The sequence below is a fragment of the Polypterus senegalus genome, chromosome 15 (assembly GCF_016835505.1).
Source record: "Polypterus senegalus isolate Bchr_013 chromosome 15, ASM1683550v1, whole genome shotgun sequence".
In the NCBI taxonomy this organism is placed as follows: Eukaryota; Metazoa; Chordata; class Cladistia; order Polypteriformes; family Polypteridae; genus Polypterus; species Polypterus senegalus.
This window is the reverse complement of record NC_053168.1, coordinates 113,821,585-113,840,656: the sequence shown is the minus strand read 5'-3', so window position 1 is coordinate 113,840,656 and position 19,072 is coordinate 113,821,585. Positions and strand designations below refer to the sequence as shown.

Here is a 19,072-nt window from a genome sequence, read left to right as displayed (position 1 = left end):
CAGCCCCTGGAGTCATCTTCTGCCAGATGGCCAAAATAATTTACTGTATAACACTACAGTAAATAACAGACAGGTGTAAAAAACATAGGAATGCTTTTAATACTTAAATATTATGACATGCAGACAAGAGTTACTTAGCTTCCTCTAACTAATGAGATCTTCTAGCGATCAAAAGATTTTAATTACATTATTGCTATAAAAATGCACTTCTATGAAGACCACATGCACAGATTTAAACAAATAAATAAATAAAACACAGAAGCCAAGATTCAATTAGACCCGAACAAGCTTATAGACAACTATACTGAGGTCCCATCATGAACACTGAATCGCACTGTTTGAGAATAATTAGCTTAAGATTACAGTTTAATTGCGTACAGAAAGCAAACAGCCATTTGGCAATTATATCAACGAGGAGGGGATGTTTTATAAGCCGCTCAGTTCAAACCACATTGTTCAGTCAATTAAGCATCTCATTTAGAGGAACTATGTAATGATTAGTGAAGGAAATTGGTACATAAAGGCTCTTAAGCAATGGGAAAGCGTTTTTCTACACATTTGAAGCTCTCACCCCTTTTTATTTAAAAAAAAAAAAACTCAACAATCCCTGAGTGGTGATGCTACCAGACAGAGATAGGAATAGACAGGAATTCTGTGATTTGACTTACAGTACTTGATTCAACATGCCATGCAAAGCAAATTCTGAGTTTTTCCAATGTTTCTCAGATATGAACGGTAAAACATGAAACATTAACTTCCAAATTAAAATAAGACAAACACTGATGTTACACTGCTAAGAGGTAGAATTCCACTCAGAAGGCATCATTAAATAGCATTACTTGAGATTAACACAAAGCTATTTCAGAAAGTACAGGAAAAAAATCTATGAAGCCTGAAGGAATACTATAAAATATTTTTCTTATCCAACTACACGACTGGTAATAAAAAAATACCTTTCATGATGCTTTACAGAAAGACTATGATTAAATCTGTATATTTCTGAAAATAAAGGACTGACTCACTCAAGGTCACTCAATGATGAAACCACTGACCTTGTGCTTTTCAGACCAATACTTTGGTCACACGTGAGATTGACACTAACATAAATGGATGGCATAGTGATTTAGTGGTTAAAGTTGTTATTGGGTTCATATCCAGTGTCTGGATGTTGGCTGTGTGAGCTCTGCACACTCTCCATGCATCTACATGCACTCTAGGTGCTCCAGTTTGCCTCCCACATTCCCAAAGTCATATTGTACTCATCAGAGTAACTGATGACTGTAAATTATGCCCATGGATGTGTGAGGGAGTGGATCCTGTGACTGGCCGGTGCCCTGTGTGGACTGTTTCCTGTCTTGTCCTCAGTGATATTGAAATGTAGAGCTAAGCATGTTCGGGCCCGGCCACTACTTGGATGGGAGATCATAGGAAAAGCTTGGGTTGCAGCTGAAAGAGATGTTGGTGGGATCTGCAGGGGGTGCTTGCCCTGTATTCTGAATGTGGATCCCAATGCCCTAGTGCAGTGGTGGGGGGACTGTGCTGTAAAAATGGAGCTACACTTCGAATGAGACTTAAAATCGAAGTCCTCACTCTCTGTGGTTTGTAAAGAGTGAGGTGCATTCCAATATCCTGGCTAAATTTCCCTCCAAGGTCTGGTCATTCTGGGCCCCTAATCATCCAGTCTCCAATTGTCTCTCTCCCTCGCCACTTCCCCACCTAATAGCTCATGTGTGGTGAGTGTACTGGAGCAAAAATTGGTGTTGTCGCATGACCCAGGTGGGTGCTACATATTAATGGTGGTTAAAGTGACTCCCCATTCACTATGAAAAGTGCCTTGAGTAGTGAGAAAAGCAGTATATAAAATTTAAAGAAGTATTCTAATTATTATAACACTGGATTAAGATGTTTTAATAATGTTATTTCACTGACTGAAAAAATGACCATATGTAAACATTTGGACAATGTTAAACTCTAAAGTACTGCTCTGCCCCTTTACAACATTCTACTTTGTCTTCTACTCTTTGTCTTTTATTTCTGACACCGCTAGAACCTGCTAGGTTTTCAATTCCACTTGTTCCTGGTTGATTATTACTTTCCTTATTTTATGAATTTGCACTTAATTATTGTTCTGTTTTGAATTCTTTTCTCTCCAACGCTTTTGGGCCTCTTTTCGATGCGCTGCCTTTTCTTCTTCGCTTACTGTAGTCTTTGATGTGTCATCTTGAACATAAAATTATTGTCCATAAAAAGAACCACATCAAAGTAAACGAATAGATTGTATATCTAAAAATACTGTCCAGAAAAGCTTCTTTAAAGGATGAAACTGGATACTTGTCATAAACGAATTTAAATGTGTAAAATGTAAAAAATTATAGGAGCTGAGAGCACATGAACTGTGTCTGACAATACAAACGAATGAGAAATAACTGTACTGTGTGTGTGGTTGTAAATGTTTGAGAGGACGGCAGAACTTTTCAAAATCTCTTGTCTCGCAGGACTAGAAATTCTCTCTCACGGAACTTTAAATTATCGCAGAGAATGTCTTGTCACAGAATTTCCTTTTATAATAGAAAGATTTTCCCTCCCACTGCCAACTTCTTCCAATGACCAATATCCCCATACCATCCCTACAGCGTCAACAACTCCAACCACATCAACTAGAATATCAAGTGGCAAGTCCACCTCTGACCATCAGTTTGTACTGCCCATAACTGAAAACCAAGTAAAGAGACAACTGGAGAAGCTACACACAGGAAAAGCTGCAGAACCTGATGTAGTAAGTCCTCAAGTTCTTAAGGCCTATGCTAACCAATTTTGTGGTGTCCTCTGTCACCTGTTCATTCTTGCCCTAAAGTTTCAGTAAGTGCAGTTATGGAAAACATCCTGCACTGTTTCCGTTCCAAAGAAGGCAGGCGTCTCTTCACCTAATGACTACAGGCCAGTTGCACTTGCGTCTCACATCATGAAGTCTTCTGAGAGACTGGTCCTGAAATTTGAAATTCCTCTTGTGGTAGACCACCAGGACCCACTACAGTTTGCCTATCGGACAAGACTGGAGTGGTGGATGCAATTATCTATCTTCTCCACAAGGCTTATTCTCACCTGGACAAAGCGTAAAGCACTACAGGGATTATGTTTTTTGATTTCTCCAGCACCTTCAATACCATCCAGCTATCCCTGTTAAGGGGAAAACTCAGAGATATGCAGCTGGATGAGACAGTGGTATCCTGAATAATGATCTGTTGGGCAGACCGCTGTTTGTGAAACTCAAGAACTGTGTTTCTGATACGGATGTGAGCAACACTGGAGCAATACAAGAAACAGTCACATCTCCTTTACTCTTCACTCTTACACTTCAGACTATAAATATAACGCCAGGTCATGTCACTTACAGAAATTCTTAGATGATTCTGCACTTATGGTATGTATTGATTAAGGGGGTGAACCCAGAGTATAGGAGTCAGGTGGAAAAGTTTTTTTTTTGGTGCAAACAGAATTGCCTGCATTGTAACATTAGCAAGAGAACTGGTCATTGACTTTTGCTGCACCACACAGTATCAATATCCGGTCGTTATTCATAAAGTGGGTGTAGAGGTGGTCCACTCCAACAAATACTTAGGGGTTTACATTAATGACAGGTTGGACTGGTCTCGAAACAAAGAGGAACTATATAAGTAAAGGCTGAAGAAGCTATTTTCCCTTAGGAAACTGCATTCCTTTAATGTGGGAAGTGACATCCGTCATATCTTCTATAACTCTATGATGGCCAGTGCAATTTTGTACGCTGTGGTATGCTGGTATGACAACACCCGATAGCACTGATCTCATTTAATTAGCTGATATTATTTTTCCTTTTATTCTACATTCAGAAAAGCACAGCAGCATGATTTTTACATTCATAAGACATTTAGATATATTTCTGCTTTTGCTATAGATTGAAATGCTTAACTCTCTTTTGTTGATCTATACTAATAAAAGGCAAAGCCCTCACTCACTCACTGACTCACTCACTCACTCACTGACTCATCACTAATTCTCCAACTTCCCGTGTGGGTGGAAGGCTGAAATTTGGCAGGTTCATTCCTTACAGCTTCCTTACAAAAGTTGGGCAGGTTTTATATCGAAATTCTACGCGTAATGGTCATAACTGGAAGCTGTTTTTCTCCATTTACTGTAATTAGTTTCGTGTGACATCATCACGCCTTCACGTAATCACGCAGTACATAGAAAACCAGGAAGACCTCCAAAAAGCGCTGAAGAAAACATGCATTATATAATTTAGAAGGCAGCGAAACAATAAGAAGCGAGCAAGTGACATATACAACCATATTTATGAGTTCTGCTACTTCGGAAACAAAGCACGATGTAAACCTACACTTTAAATTAAGTTCATAGACAGGCTGCCGCTGGCGTTTGTAATTTAGTGCCTGCCCATATAAGGCCGTCCGTCAGCGGCAATCCAATAGCAAACTCCATGCAGAGCAAACTCTATGCAGAGGAAGATGAGATGGTCAGGGTGGTGTTTGGTACAAACTCAGCGAAACTGCGAGAGAAAGTTTTAAGTGCCAGGACTAAGGTAACATTAAATACAGCCATGGACATAGCACGAGATGGCAACAGCACAGCTGGGAAACTTCGATGCATGTACACCGAGCGCTCACGTGAACTGGCGCAGTGCACAGATAAAAGCAACAGTTCCAAAAGCGCTGAACAAAACCGAATTACACAATTGAAAAGGCAGCAAAAATATGAAGCGTCTATACATACAAGCATATTCATAAATCCAGCTACTGCGGAAACAAAGCACACGGTGGAAAAAGTCAATGTCCGCTAAAGGAAGACAGTGTAAAAAAACCGTGCATGCAGTGTGTCAGGTCTCAGATAAAGAAGAAGACGAGCTGTTTATTGATGCAGTAAGAAACGAATCGATGAATGAAACCTGTCATCTTTACAACGATTGACAAACACGGAATGTAACTTGAACACAACACATCCTACAAATACGAACCTGATTGAAAGAAATAATGATAATCAAATCCTTGATGACAGCAACACTCAGTAACACTCACAAAACAAATACTGTATATTGACAGTCATGTTACGTTATTTTTAAAATGTTCCCTTTTCTTTTCTAGCTTTTTAACACACTACTTCTCCGCTGCGATACACGGGTATATATATATGTATATATATATCCCGATCTACATACTCGAATAATGGATACTTTATTCGCCATCAATGATTGTTTTGGTAAAGCCATACTCAGTGTATTCATTAGATGAACGGTAAAAAGTAAGAGCGAGGGAGGATGACTTATTGAGGCATGCAGGCTGTAGTCTTGCGTCAACTCTATCTGAATTGCGATCACATTTAAAAATATATATTTTCAAGTTCTATTTAGTCCATATGTGTCAAACTCAAGGGCGTGGGCCACATCCGCCCGGCGTAATTATATCCGCCCGAGATCATTTTATATACTGTATTATTGTTATTAATGGCCGGGTATATGAAGCGCTGGTAACACAATAAACTACAGATCCCATAATGCAGCGCTTCAGCTGCCTTGCCGAACACTTACGCGTTAATCAAGTCTAGCTTATGATGCTGCAAGTTATTGGAAGCTAGCTCACACGATGCTGAAGAGAAAAGTTGATTCTGAAAATAGAGCCTTTAAAACCGATGGGAGGCTGAGTATATGTTTACTGAACCCGTGTGTCTCATTTGTGGAGCTAATGTGGCTGTAATTACAGAATTTAATCTAAGACGGCACTATGACACAAAACATCAGGGTAACCTGAAAACCTGAATGCAATGCAGAAGATACAGAAAGCAGAAGAATTAAATAAGAATCTGACACTTCAGCGGACGTTTTACCGTGCACAATCACAAAGTGATTTCAAGTAAAGCTGCTTTTATGGGAGACACAAATGCACCAGTGCAACTTGCCCCACTTTCCCTGTTGCCAAGTAATGTTGAACCAAGTCATCACTACGGTGTTCCCAAATCGCACTTTGCTGATAAACTGAGCGCACTGAGTTTGCACGGCGCTTTGGTGACTTTGAAGAACAAAAAGTCCGTCTACATGCGGCTCGAACCTTGTGCATGTTTGGTAGCACATATCTGTGTGAGAAGCTCTTCTCAGTGATAAAGACTAACAAAACAGCACACAGGAGTCGCCTCACTGATGAGCACCTGCAATCCATCCTGAGAATCTCCACAACACAGAACCTCACACCAAACAGAAACGAACTTGTTGCCAAAAAAAGATGCCAGGCGTCCAGCTCTAAAATGACATATGAGCAAAGACAACTGAATGATTTGATTTGTTATTGCTGAAAGGAACACATTTTATTTATATTTCCAGGTTTTGTTATGCAGCATGTTCATATTTGAATTTGTATAATTTTGACAGGATATATTTTTATGGAGAGCAAAATCTTTTGGGATATTTAAAATCTAAGTTTATTTTTTATATAAAATTACATAAGAGTAAAGAAATTTGAATGTTTGTTCTTTTAACGTTTACTTTATTTCTAACTTGTATAATTTAGACAGGATATATTTTTATGGAGAGCAAAATATTATAAGTTGTTTAAGGTTTGAGTTGATTTATTCACGAATAATATTCCTGTCTGTTTTTACCATTCCTACCAAAGATATTTCTGTCGACTAAATAAAAATTCCTTCTATTTAAAATTTAAATAGAACTTGAACAAATACGATAGTTCATAATATCCACGCTGACTTGCACGTAAGAGCGGGAGTTATCCGTTTTAACAAGCAGCGTATTGCACAGATACGAAATAGCTCTGTGTGTATATATGTGTGTGTATGTATATATATGTGTATATGTATAGATATGTATATATATATATATATATGTTTGTGTGTGTGTGTAAATATATATGACAGCAATACTCATCACTCACAACAGTGACAAAACAATTACATTGACAATCATGTTACGTTATTTTCAAAATGTTTCCTTTTCTTTTTCATTGCTTCTTTAACACACTACTTCTCCGCTGCGAAGCGCGGGTATTTTGCTAGTTTCATTATATTTTTCCCTTTCTCTGTGCAGTTTTTCCCCTTCATTGTATCTTATTAATGACAATTAAAAATAAGCAGAACAGACACGCTGGCAAATAACACTCAATAATCAAAGGCTTCGAGTACTTCAGCATCAAACCCACTAATTAGTAAATAATGGATTAAACAATTAGAACACCTAGAAAAGTAGAATGAAAATATTGTTAAAAAGAAAAAAAATACATTATTCCCATATAAATACTTGGTACATATTAATAAATATATATTATATACAGTATATATAATAATTACAGTATATTATAATACATATTATATTATATATTATAATGATAATAATAAATATATTAATTTGGTAATATATATATATTACCAAACTTAGTTTTTTAATTTCTATATATTGTTCCCAAAACACAAAACTTGCGAAATAACACATCATTTAATTAGCCCAGGAGTTCAATTGAAAATACAGTAGAAGCTGTCTGGAACAAATACCTGCAGCCACAGGGGGGGTCTCACGACCGAGGTTGGGAAACACTGACCTTTGAATGAGTGTCATAATATGGTTGGATTCTCTATACAGTACTTTGTTTTTTTTTGTAAATGTATTCATTGGATATGATTTTTTCCTTTCTATTTCAGGTGTACTGGCATCTTGGTTACAGCTGACAGCTTTGCAATGCAGTATCATGATACAATTTTCTTTTCTTTATAATAACAACACAGTGTCCCAGTTTTAGCCTTCATATTTCTGGATAAACAAAGAAACAAAGCAGGTCACAAAGCTATAAGAGTTAAGGAATCTCACTTTTAGTTTCAGTAGTGACCTTTTGCTGGTTTTATTCTGACTGTTATCAAACACATTTTAGATTTAGTTTAATGGAATTCTTTCATGTTTCCAATAACAACCATTAATACTTATAAGTATTTTTTTTGCCGTTTTGTATATGCAAATTTCATCTCAGTTCAATAACCCAAACATAATATCATCATCAAATTCAATGTTAAAATCTTCTGCTCAGAACTGTTAAGGAAAAAAATATATAACTAGGTAGAACTACCAGTACCTATTTGGTTTATATCATGCTTTATTACAGTCACTATAGCAAATGGACCGATTTTTTTTATTTGTCAATCCTTATAGAATGAAGCAAAAATTTCCGGGAAGACAGTTACGAACAAACAAAAGGCATGTGTATATTAATTTATTGGAATCTATCAATGTTACAAGTTTGTCTCACTGCATGGAAAGCCTACTGATGCATCATTTTTTGTTTAAACCAACTTCTGCTTTTAATTGGATTCTGAGCCTAATAACGCAAAATTGATTTCCCAGTACCTTAAGTTATGGGGTCAATGTAGAAATTACAAATCTAACTTTGGTAAATTATTATTAGAATGTATCAAGCATTTACTGTATGTATGCTACATGGGAATAATTTAGTAGTTTTGTTATTTTTTTTTTAACTTTTCATTATCGTCATCATCATGTTATTCATTTTACTTTTCCTGGGGAGTATTTTTCGTATGTGGATTACTCGTTTAGCCAGATGTAATTTTTGATGATTTGGCATGATCCTGAATCTGATGGTTTTTCAAAACTCTTGCTGGATGTTTTGTCAAAGCAGCACATCCAAATGGTTTGTTCTATGTAAACGAGGATTAGTTCACACACTTAATCAGTGTCCGTGCATGGAATTCATTCAGTCATGGCTTCGCCGTTCATGAATGAGCGACCAATTGATATCGGTGAGCAAATTATAAGAAGAGAATTTCGTATAGAGAGGGTTTTGCGCAATCAGCAAGATCCTTTATTGCTCCTGGAGGAATTTTTTTTCGAAAGATACCGCTTTAGTCGAGGGGGAATATTGTACCTCAAAGATTTATTAGCACCTTATATTCAAAGTCGAACTAGGCGAAGTGGGGCTCTCACAACCACACAGACAGTATGCATTGCTTTGAGGTTTTTTGAAAGCGGCACTTATTTTATAAACTGCAGGCGATGCTGAAAATCTATCTAAAAGTGCAGTTTGCCAGGCAATTCGTAAAGTCAGTTTGGCTCTGAAATATTTATTTCGGGTTTTCATAGTGTTTCCTGGACACCTGCGTGTGCAGACAACAAAAGAGGCGGTTCATGCCATTTGCAGGTAGGTAATACACAGGCAAAAACACCCACAGTTCCATGAAGAATCTCACAATCAGCCTAACATTCTCATTACCCGGGATTTCTAAATGTGATTGGGGCACTTGGGACTGATCAGAGTGAAGTTTGTTCAAACACAGACACAGTGTCTTCATCAAATATTTGACCTTCGTCAATATCTCGTTGGTCAGACACAGGTTCTAGGGATATGACATTCCCTGCAACTGACCTAACAAAAAAAAAAAAAAAAGAAAGAAAAGAAGGCTATATGTAACATACCTATGGCACACATTGAGGACAAATATATGCAATGACCGACCATCCTTTACCTGAAATGAAGTGACCACTGCATCCTGCCACTGGTTCTGAGGAGGAGCTTCCCCCTGGAATGCCCTCAGAAACAGGGCAATGGGCATTTTGCTGGAGAGCCAACTCTTCCGCAGGGGTTAGGTCTGGACCGCGTGGACCTCCACCTGTTTTTTGCTTGTCTGCCTTCTTATTAGCTTTAAAATTAGTTTTTTTATATTATATATGATTCTTTATGTCAACAATTCTTTAAATAGTTATATACCAATATTTACCAGTTTGAAGTATATTCTTGTACTTGATTTTAACCTGTTCCCATGTTCTCCTTGTGCTCACGTTTTATCTGGAATTACGACATATTAAATAATAATTAATCTGACACATAGGAAATGAAACGCTGCATTCAGTAAGTACAATGCACACTACTTACGCATTTAATTTGTCGGCCACTTTTTGCCAGCTGTCATTTCTGGCTTGGGCTGCTTTTGCAGTGTTACCCTCTGTGCATATTAAATCTTGAAATTCTTCATATCCTTCGAATAAAAGGCCCTGCTCCGCTTGTGTGAAAAAAAAAAATGCACTCCTTCTTTTGTCATTTTGTTACAGCCTATCAAAGACTTGCTGATCATGTTTTCTAGACTCAATATATATGGGCTTTTCAATCAGCGTGGGTGCGCGCATTCATCTCGGATGATTAGATCCTGCTAGACTAATCTGCTACACGACTGTGTTTGAAAAACAGACTTACCCCGGACGAGTTTCACCGGCATTAACTCATCCAAGATGAGGCATCCGATCTCGAATGATTTAAGCGACATACGGAAAATACCCCCCCTGGTGGTTTGGTTATTATTTACTAACAATTACATTAGTGGTTCTGATGAGAGGCACTGTGATACATGTCAGGGCCAAGTACAGAACTGTACTAGAGGGTCCCTCCTCAGCCTTGGCCTCGCAGTGTTACTAACCGAACATTATAAACATATTTTATAACATTTTAGTCTAATGCAAAACATTACTAGCATGTACTTTCTTTTCACTTCAAGCCAAATGCAACAAAATATCCTTTAACATCATGTAAAACAAATATCATGTCGCTGACCGCTAGTAACCACATAACCCAAAAGAAATGTTGGGTTTCCAACTGGACAACACCATTTACTTTGTTGATGCACAAAACAACAAGCATGTGATGCAGCCAAATATAACATATCAATATAGCTGTCAGCTATTATAACATTTCCTAGTCAAAGTTGTCAGGCTTGTCATTAAACTTCCTTCCCTTAGGTGGGTTGTCTTCCAAATGAGCTGCCATTTTTCTGGAGCTTCCTGTTTTTATAGCTCCTAGACTGGAAGGGATGGTGTTAGTTGCTTTCACTGGATGGATTCTCTGGGCTTTTGGGGGATAGGAGACAACGCGATGAATGATCGTGCCCCCTGGTGTCACTGGGTGGTCGTGCTTTCCTTTGACGAGTCGGGAAGGTGACCCTCTGAGGCACATGCTTGACATTAGTAAATAACTATTTATTATTATCTTACTGCATTAATTTCTACAGAATCCAATTCTGAGCTAATGATATCTGTAAAACTCACTTGATGCGTATGCTCCCAAGCAATGACTGCAAGGCTGTTTAGGGTGTCTTGGTATATCACATATTTAAAGTGGTTAATCTCTCATGGATTTCAGACCAGTATCTCGATCAGCCACTGTGGAATAACTAAACTAACAAGTAACTAATATGGCTGAGGTGGGAGGCTGCTTTTATCCTATGGTGGGCAAAGGAGATTTGCATAATGGCCTGCTGGGTTTAAGTCATCATACATAGCCACCTTCCATAGCCTCATGCTGCTCATGTCAAAATTGTTAATGATGGTGATGTTACAATAATGAAATTCTGTGCAGACTGTCCTGGGTACCCCAGAATCCTAGGTCACATGACAAGTGTTCCTGTCAAATCCTTGTCTGCAGTCAGCATTTCTGGGTCTGCCATTGAAGTCTTTGCAGCCTTTCAACATTCAGGAGACAATAAAGAGTTAATTATTTAAAGCTAAATACAAATATTTCTAAATGTCTTATTTAAAAAAAAAACATTGCTGCCCATTTCATGAATGCAGGATATTAGGGGAAAAAATAAAGAACCCCTACATCAATTACAGGTAAAAAGACTCGCTGGTTGTGAAACTATGTAACCAGAAAATACAAGAGCTTATCATCATCTCCAAAAAAATAAACAACAAAACAGAACTGAAAAAAAGAAAGAAAAAAACATTTTGATAAACTCAAGTCCTGTTCATCCCCTTTTTTTGCTAAGCCTATACTTTTACTATAAATAGCAAAAGCAACCCAAATTAGCCGGATTAGCTGTTGACTACCTGCCAAGGAGTCTGTAATGGAAGCATCTAGAAATTATAATTGGGGAAGCGTGAAAAAGATTTCTTTATCTGTATACTTTTTAGAGATTATTATAACAACATTGACTTATATTTGGATAGATTTCCACACTTAAATCTAACAATTATTCAGTATATTGAATTAGTTATAATGCTACATACACTGCTCTATTTACAAAGGAGCACAACATATAAAAGTATGTGTGGATAATTAAAAGGTAACCATTTTAATGGCCAACTTACTATGGTCATTGCATTTAACTCTGTACTTTCCGACTGTTTTTATAATTTTTAATTTTGTACTGCATTTCTAATATATCATTGTGTTTGTTAAAAGTAAAACACAGTACAAGCCAATCTTTGTTACAACACTGTTTTGCCCATTATATTTATAAATCCTGAACTACGTCTCTTAAATTATCATGTATTCAATTAAAAGGCAGGCTGGCTCTGCATTAAATAAATACAAACTAACTTTAGATGTGCAGCATTTCCTTCGGAGGACTTGTCACCCAATTCCAATGACAGTGTGCCCCATGTGACCAGGTTTTTGCCCTTTGCTTTCATTAAATAAGTGCTCTTTATAGCCTAATTACATCCGTAAAAGGTGCTACAACTCTGTAAAGCAGCCATCTGGCAGAAATTGGTATTAATAATTAGACTCACAGGGCGATATAATTACTTTTCCAATTAAACAGCAATAACCATGTTTCCAAACATCAAAAAGTGTAATTGCAGTTATATACTACATTATATATACTGTATCTAATTTACTAAAGACACACACTTGAGAAAGCAATGTTAATTAAGACTATACAATCTCCACAAATTTTAAATAAAAAATGTTTTACGGTATGCTTAAAGTACACTTACTAAGCATTTAATGAAAGTATGAGGAGTCAATAACCCCATCTCTACACATAGACAAATCACCATATTCTATCTAAAGAACTGTTAGAAAGTGTCAAAGACAATTCAAAAGATGAAGATATTTAGCTAAGAATTTGGTCTTAGCAATATAGCATCTTAGATGCATACTTTAAGACACCTTTAACTAGAAAGGTATAAATAAAATTGCTAGGATTGCCATACTGTTTATCAGTCAATCAGTCCTTATTCGCTACAGCACTTTCACAGAATACACATTACTGTATAAGGTGCTTTAACTCTTTGAGGGCTGAATATTTTTTCTGAAGATTTTTTAAAAACATGCACAGCGAGGGTGTCACACACAAATCAGCATAAAACGTCTGCTGCTGCATGAGACGCCTGTCTCTCGACGGCCAGCAGGGATGCACAGTGGGCCAGCTGCCTTGCTGTATTTATGTGGAAGGTGGGCAATGGTGGCAGTCGCAGTGAGATGCAATCTGTCATTGTAAGCGGCTGTCCTGAAGGTGCATCAGCTACATGAATGTGTTCAGCACCACGATGAGCTGGGGGCCGATCAGCTGATGCTGGGACTCTTTTTCGTTTTCATTATCCATCTCCGGATCACTTGCATCAAAATCAGTGATAATCTCCAAACCTCGTCTGCCTAGTATTTCACTTTGGTCGATGTCGTTTTAGAGGCTATTTGCTCTTTACTACTCGTTTCATGCGCAGGGAATCGAGGTCAAGGCAATGAAAAGAACGTTCCTTCTGACAAAAAGCGTCCAACTAAAATGTAACGGCGAGTTTTGTCAAAGCTTACAGCTGATTACCGTCCTCTACCCCTGAATGTTGACAAAAGTTGACATCCACCCAGAAAGAGTTAAAATGAAAATAAATACTTTTCAAAATAAGAGCATAACAATGTAAAATGAGAGCAAAGACAGACAAGGGTTTTTGGTGATTCAGCGGGTTGGAAAATGGATGGATGGATAAATTTATCAGGTTGCACTACACTTTGAATAATTCTACTGAGACAAGCAAAAATGGTTTGCAAGAATAAATGTATAGCAATTGGATGGTACAGTAGTGCAGCATTTAGTGCCAATAACTGACAACATGAGACTTTTTGTAGTTACATTTTGGTCATTGTCCATGTAGAGCTTGTGAGTTTTCACATGACAGTTTCAAAATGTTCTCTAGCTTCCTCCTCCTTAAAACAGATCCCGGTATTTAACACCTAATTGGCTTGGCATGGTTGAGTGTACATGTATGTGCAATTGTGCCCTGCAATGGATTGTCTTGCACTCAATTCTAACTCAACCTGAAAATCAGGAATCAGATAAACTGGACTTTAAAAAGTTAAGCATCAAGCATCCACTTGTCAGGCAACTAAACATCTCATTTTATCTACAGATTTTAACTGCTGATGAAACAGGTCACACTCCCAACTCTTACTTTCTCTCACAATTAGCAATAGTGGGATGTATAAGAAACCTTAGAGAATGGCTATACTATCCCTGAAGTATGGTAAAGCACTTAACACCACATTGTGATAGTGTGAACAAAGAGAGGACACCAAGTCTCTTGGAGCTTGTTCTTGCTTTCAGTCACTGCTCTTGAAATGCTTTCAAAAGAAGGAAATATTTTGTCAAGGGATTAAAAAAAATCGTGAGTCGACTTACAAGCACACCTGTGAACTCTGGGTGAAATTTTCTTACTTTCTGATTTTCACTTTCAACATACTGCATCTTCAAGCTGTCCTCAATGAAGCGTTTGTGCTCAAGACTGGAATGACTAATGGTGGCAGCAAACCACATTATAACATACTGGATTATCCATAAACCTACATGCGCACCAAGGCATATTCTGCACGTGCAAATGAATTTCCAAAGCTAAACAAGCTGAAATGGGAAGTCTGTTCTCATTACTCATATTGTGTTTAAGCAACACCTGCAGACTTGAAGGTACTTCTCACAAAATGTCATATTATAGTCGTAAATTACAGTACTTGTGTAGGAAAAGTCAATCTATGAAGCCTTTATTTTCAATCCAAAGTTGTAACAAAAGACAAAAGAACATGGACCTTTAGAGAAAACCTATTGTGACAGACACAACAGACTTACGAATGAGGGGAATTAGGGCAACCGATGTAACGGAACACAGTACATCACAAAGTACTGTCACTAGGCAGTTCACAATGCCTTCCATATTGTCATGTAAAAAAAAAAAGGCAAATAACTGCAAAACAACAGCAGATCTCATTAATTATTAAAGCAGCCATGTGAATAAGGCAATTATTTATTTAATGCAATGATATTTACATATATTTAGTTTATGCTTTTATTGTGATGAACTGCAAGTAACTTGATCATATTTCTAAGAATGGAGGAATTGCAAGTTATGCAAATTTAAGGATCACTCAATGCATCTAGTTTGAGGGCTTACCATCCATTTTGTGCTTTGAAAGTCCAACTCCTTACTGCTTAATGGTGTTCAGTCCAAGGTCCATTCTTCTAATAATTTTGTTGGGGGTAAGGAAGAGAAAGTATGCTTTAGGTTCACTAACACATACTGAGGAAATTTTATTTATTTATTTACTTAATAAATAAATTAATAAATAAATACACATTCTGCTGACCTGCTGAAATGGTTCTGTAAGTCTTTTAAATTCACTAAAGTGAAATTTCTAACCAGGTTAACTATGGAAAGAAATGACACATCATATAAAAGTTGATTAACCTCATTAGCCTTAGACCAGAGCGTTACTCAGGCTGCGAAAACCTTGCTAAAAGCGTTAGTCCCGAGTGTCACTTGGGCAGTAAAAGTGCTATCATTCTTTGTAGAAATTATGTTGGAGTGTAGGTTTTCACTAATTAGGAAATATCTGCACTTTACCAACAATGAAGACTTTGATAAGAATACCCATCCAGCACCCAAAATGAAGAAAATTTGGGAGATATATCAGGCAATTGTAGTAAATTTCAGAGTACTTACATTCCAGCCCACAATGGCAGCTTAATGAAAGTCTCATGGCTTATAAGGGCAGACAGTCATGGATATAGTACATCACATCAAACAGAGCAAGATTTGGCATAAAACTTTACAAGCTTTGTGAACCTAACATGGGATACATTTGGAATTCGGCTCTGTACACAGGAAAAGGGACAATGTTTGATCCGAAACACAATCAGTACGGTGTTGCTACATCATCGGTGTTGACTTTGACAGATGCTCTGCTGGATCAACGTTACTGTATAACCATGGACAATTTTTATACTTCACCAAAGCTATTAGACATCTTGCTACAAAGACTGATGCTTATGGAACAGTGCATCCTAACTGTCATGGCATGCCTGAAGACTTTGGCAGAACTAAATTACAGCGAGGTGTGCTAGTAGGTTGGTAAAATTTGCTGAAATGGAAGGACAGGAAAGATATGTCTTCTTAGCACTGTACATAATGCAGCTACAGTCACTGTACATGCAAAAGGCAATAAGCAGATTATGAAGCTTTGTGCTGTGGTCGGCTATAATAACACAATGGGCAGTGTAAATTGTGCAGATTAAGAACTGACTTTCTATCCCATTATGTGGAGGCAACAAAATACTACAAAGATATTTTGTCATTTGGTGGAACAGTGCATTTGGAATGCATTTGTATTATACAAACAAAAAGCTTTATTTCATGCAAACTTTACATGCCAGCTTGTACAGCAAATCATTACTGCACATCCACCGTCCACACTAGCGCTAAAGAGATGCGGTCGACCAAGCACATTGCGGATCAATCCAGAGTGTCTTATTGGTAGACATTTTATTGATTGCATGGCTCCAACAGAAAAAACAAAATAAAACAGAATCCAACTTCTACCTGTGCAGTGTGCTGTTCAAAAACTGATAAATCTGGAAAGAAAACCCGAAAAATAAACACATTGCTATTGTCCTGACTGTAATGTTGGATTGTGTCTTTCACTTTTTAAGATTTATAACACAAATAACTCATTTTGAGATTATATACTGTTTTGGCATCATTAGTAGTATAAATATTACTGTTGTTATTTTTGTTATTGTTCATTTCATATTATTTGTTTTATTCATAATTAATTATTTGTATTATTGTACTTTTGAGAATTAATAAAAAAGTAATTTTTCATGCCAAAAATTTAAAAAAAGCTTTTTTTGGGAATAAAATGCAACACTAAGGAGGTTAAAGTATTTAGGATAATAATTATAATCAATATAAATTTTCATATTGTAAGAGTTTTTTTAATCATTTAAGGAATCTATGCAATTTAATTGAATTAAATTAATTCTTTTATTTGCTCCCTACAATTTTATTTTTAGTCACATATGACCAACAAAATCTTAGTACAAGAAAAAATGTATTTTTTTTACTTTTTAGCACATTTTTGAATAAAACCGTGTCACTTAAAAGTCTTTTTTTTTTAAATATGTTTTTAGCCACCCTAAAGCCACACAGTCCTCGACATGTTACAAAAACCTTGACTTACAGTGGATACGGAAATTATTCAGACCCCCTTCAATTTTTCACTCTTTGTTATATTGCAGCCATTTGCTAAAATCATTTAAATGAATTTTTTCCCTCATTAATGTACACACGGTACCCCATATTGACAGACAAAAAAAAAGAATTTTTGAAATTGTTGCAGATTTATTAAAAAAGAAAAACTGAAATATCACATGGTCCTAAATATTCAGACCCTTTGCTCAGTATTTAGTAGAAGCACCCTTTTGAGCTAATACAGCCATGAGTCTTCTTGGGAAAGAAGCAACAAGTTTTTCACACCTGGATTTGAGGATCCTCTGCCATTCCTCCTTGCAGATCCTCTCCAGTTCTGTCAGGTTGGATGGTAAACGTTGGTGGACAGCCATTTTTAGGTCTCTCCATGCTTCACTGTGGGGACTGTATTGGACAAGTGATGAGCAGTGCCTGGTTGTCTCCACACATACCGCTTAGAATTAAGGCTAAAAAGTTCTATCTTGGAGTTTGGAGTTTGCTAAAAGACACCTGAAGAACTCTGAGATGGTGAGAAATATGATTCTCTGGTCTGATGAGACCAAGATAGAACTTTTTGGCCTTAATTCTAAGCAGTATGTGTGGAGACAAATCCCAATGATATGTCACTTGCATAATAATTTGAAACACAGTGTAGAATAAATAGCTTACGGGGGACAAATTAATTCGTTATAGATGTGCATACAGACAGGGAATTGGATAAACCAAGAACCTAGCTCCAACAATTATTTACTCAAGTTTTATACCAAAGTAGCTGGAAAACTAATTTTTAATGAGTTAAAGCAGAAATACAGTACAGGGGAAAAGCTTTAGTTAAAAGTAAAAAACAGCAAATAAAAATATATATCTTTAATATTTATGATACTGTAGCAAAAAACAAATTACTGTAGAAACTTTTCTTTTTTATGATCTTTGTTCAACCTCCATGTAATCCTCACTAAGTCCTGGATACTCTGGGTATTTTCAGCACAATATATGGACTAAGGATTTTGATTGTCTTCTCTGTTCACAGAGACTAACTTGAATGAATTTTCCATGTAAACAAGCAGGTAAGGGATGCTATAATGTCAATTGAATGCACAATGGGGAAGTGTATCTTGGAAATAAAATACATTTCTTGCTGTTTAGCACAAAAATATCAAACGGTTAAATGGTATGGAAACATGCATGAGGATTTGAAAATAAAAGTTAAAAATAATTTTTCCTAAGCTCCACTTAATCCTAAACTTATGAAGCTACAACATTTTGTGCTTAGTATAGATGTAAACAGTCTAAAAGATGGCATTTAAAAAGATGAATCTAAGAGTTCAAACATCTACTACAATTAAACTTTTCCATTTGGACCTCCAAGCTTCAAATGCCTCTACAAGTTTAATTTTATTAAATGAAGACATCTCAACGAACACTGAATTTATGATGGTTAGTAAACCTTTTCCTATAGTAACACAAATGGTGGCCACCTCATCAGATGTTTTCCAGCAATTGCAGCAGTAGTTTAAGTCCTCCTGCCTACAGCAAAGACATTACTCACTAGCAAGTACTAGATCACATTTTCCAAGGGCCAGATTTATAAAAGGTTGCGTCTGCACACAAAAAAAAAAAACAGGCTTGAAAAATGCATGCACTGACTTCCACTAAAAAGTCAGGATTTTTAAAAGGAAACTTGATGGGAAAGCTTGCGTATATTTATGGAAACTCTCTCCCATCCATACACAACATTTGGAGAAAGTGGGAAATGACAACACACTTGATCAAGTGGGGAATGCAGCTAAAAATGGT

General features: G+C 36.8%; 1 protein-coding gene across 3 annotated transcripts in view; it reads right to left on the bottom strand.

Annotated features, from left to right (window-relative positions):
* The window catches only part of invs (inversin), a 202,741-nt gene that overhangs the window by 177,848 nt on the left and 5,821 nt on the right, over window positions 1-19,072 (bottom strand). For 2 of the 3 annotated variants that reach the window (XM_039737489.1, XM_039737491.1), the window contains exon 2: window positions 15,203-15,270. The exons of the other annotated variant lie outside the window; for it this stretch is intronic. In XM_039737489.1, the coding sequence (XP_039593423.1) occupies window positions 15,203-15,205 (3 nt within the window). In that variant the 5' untranslated portion in view covers window positions 15,206-15,270. The remainder of the gene's footprint in view (window positions 1-15,202; window positions 15,271-19,072) is intronic. 3 annotated transcript variants of the gene reach the window in all.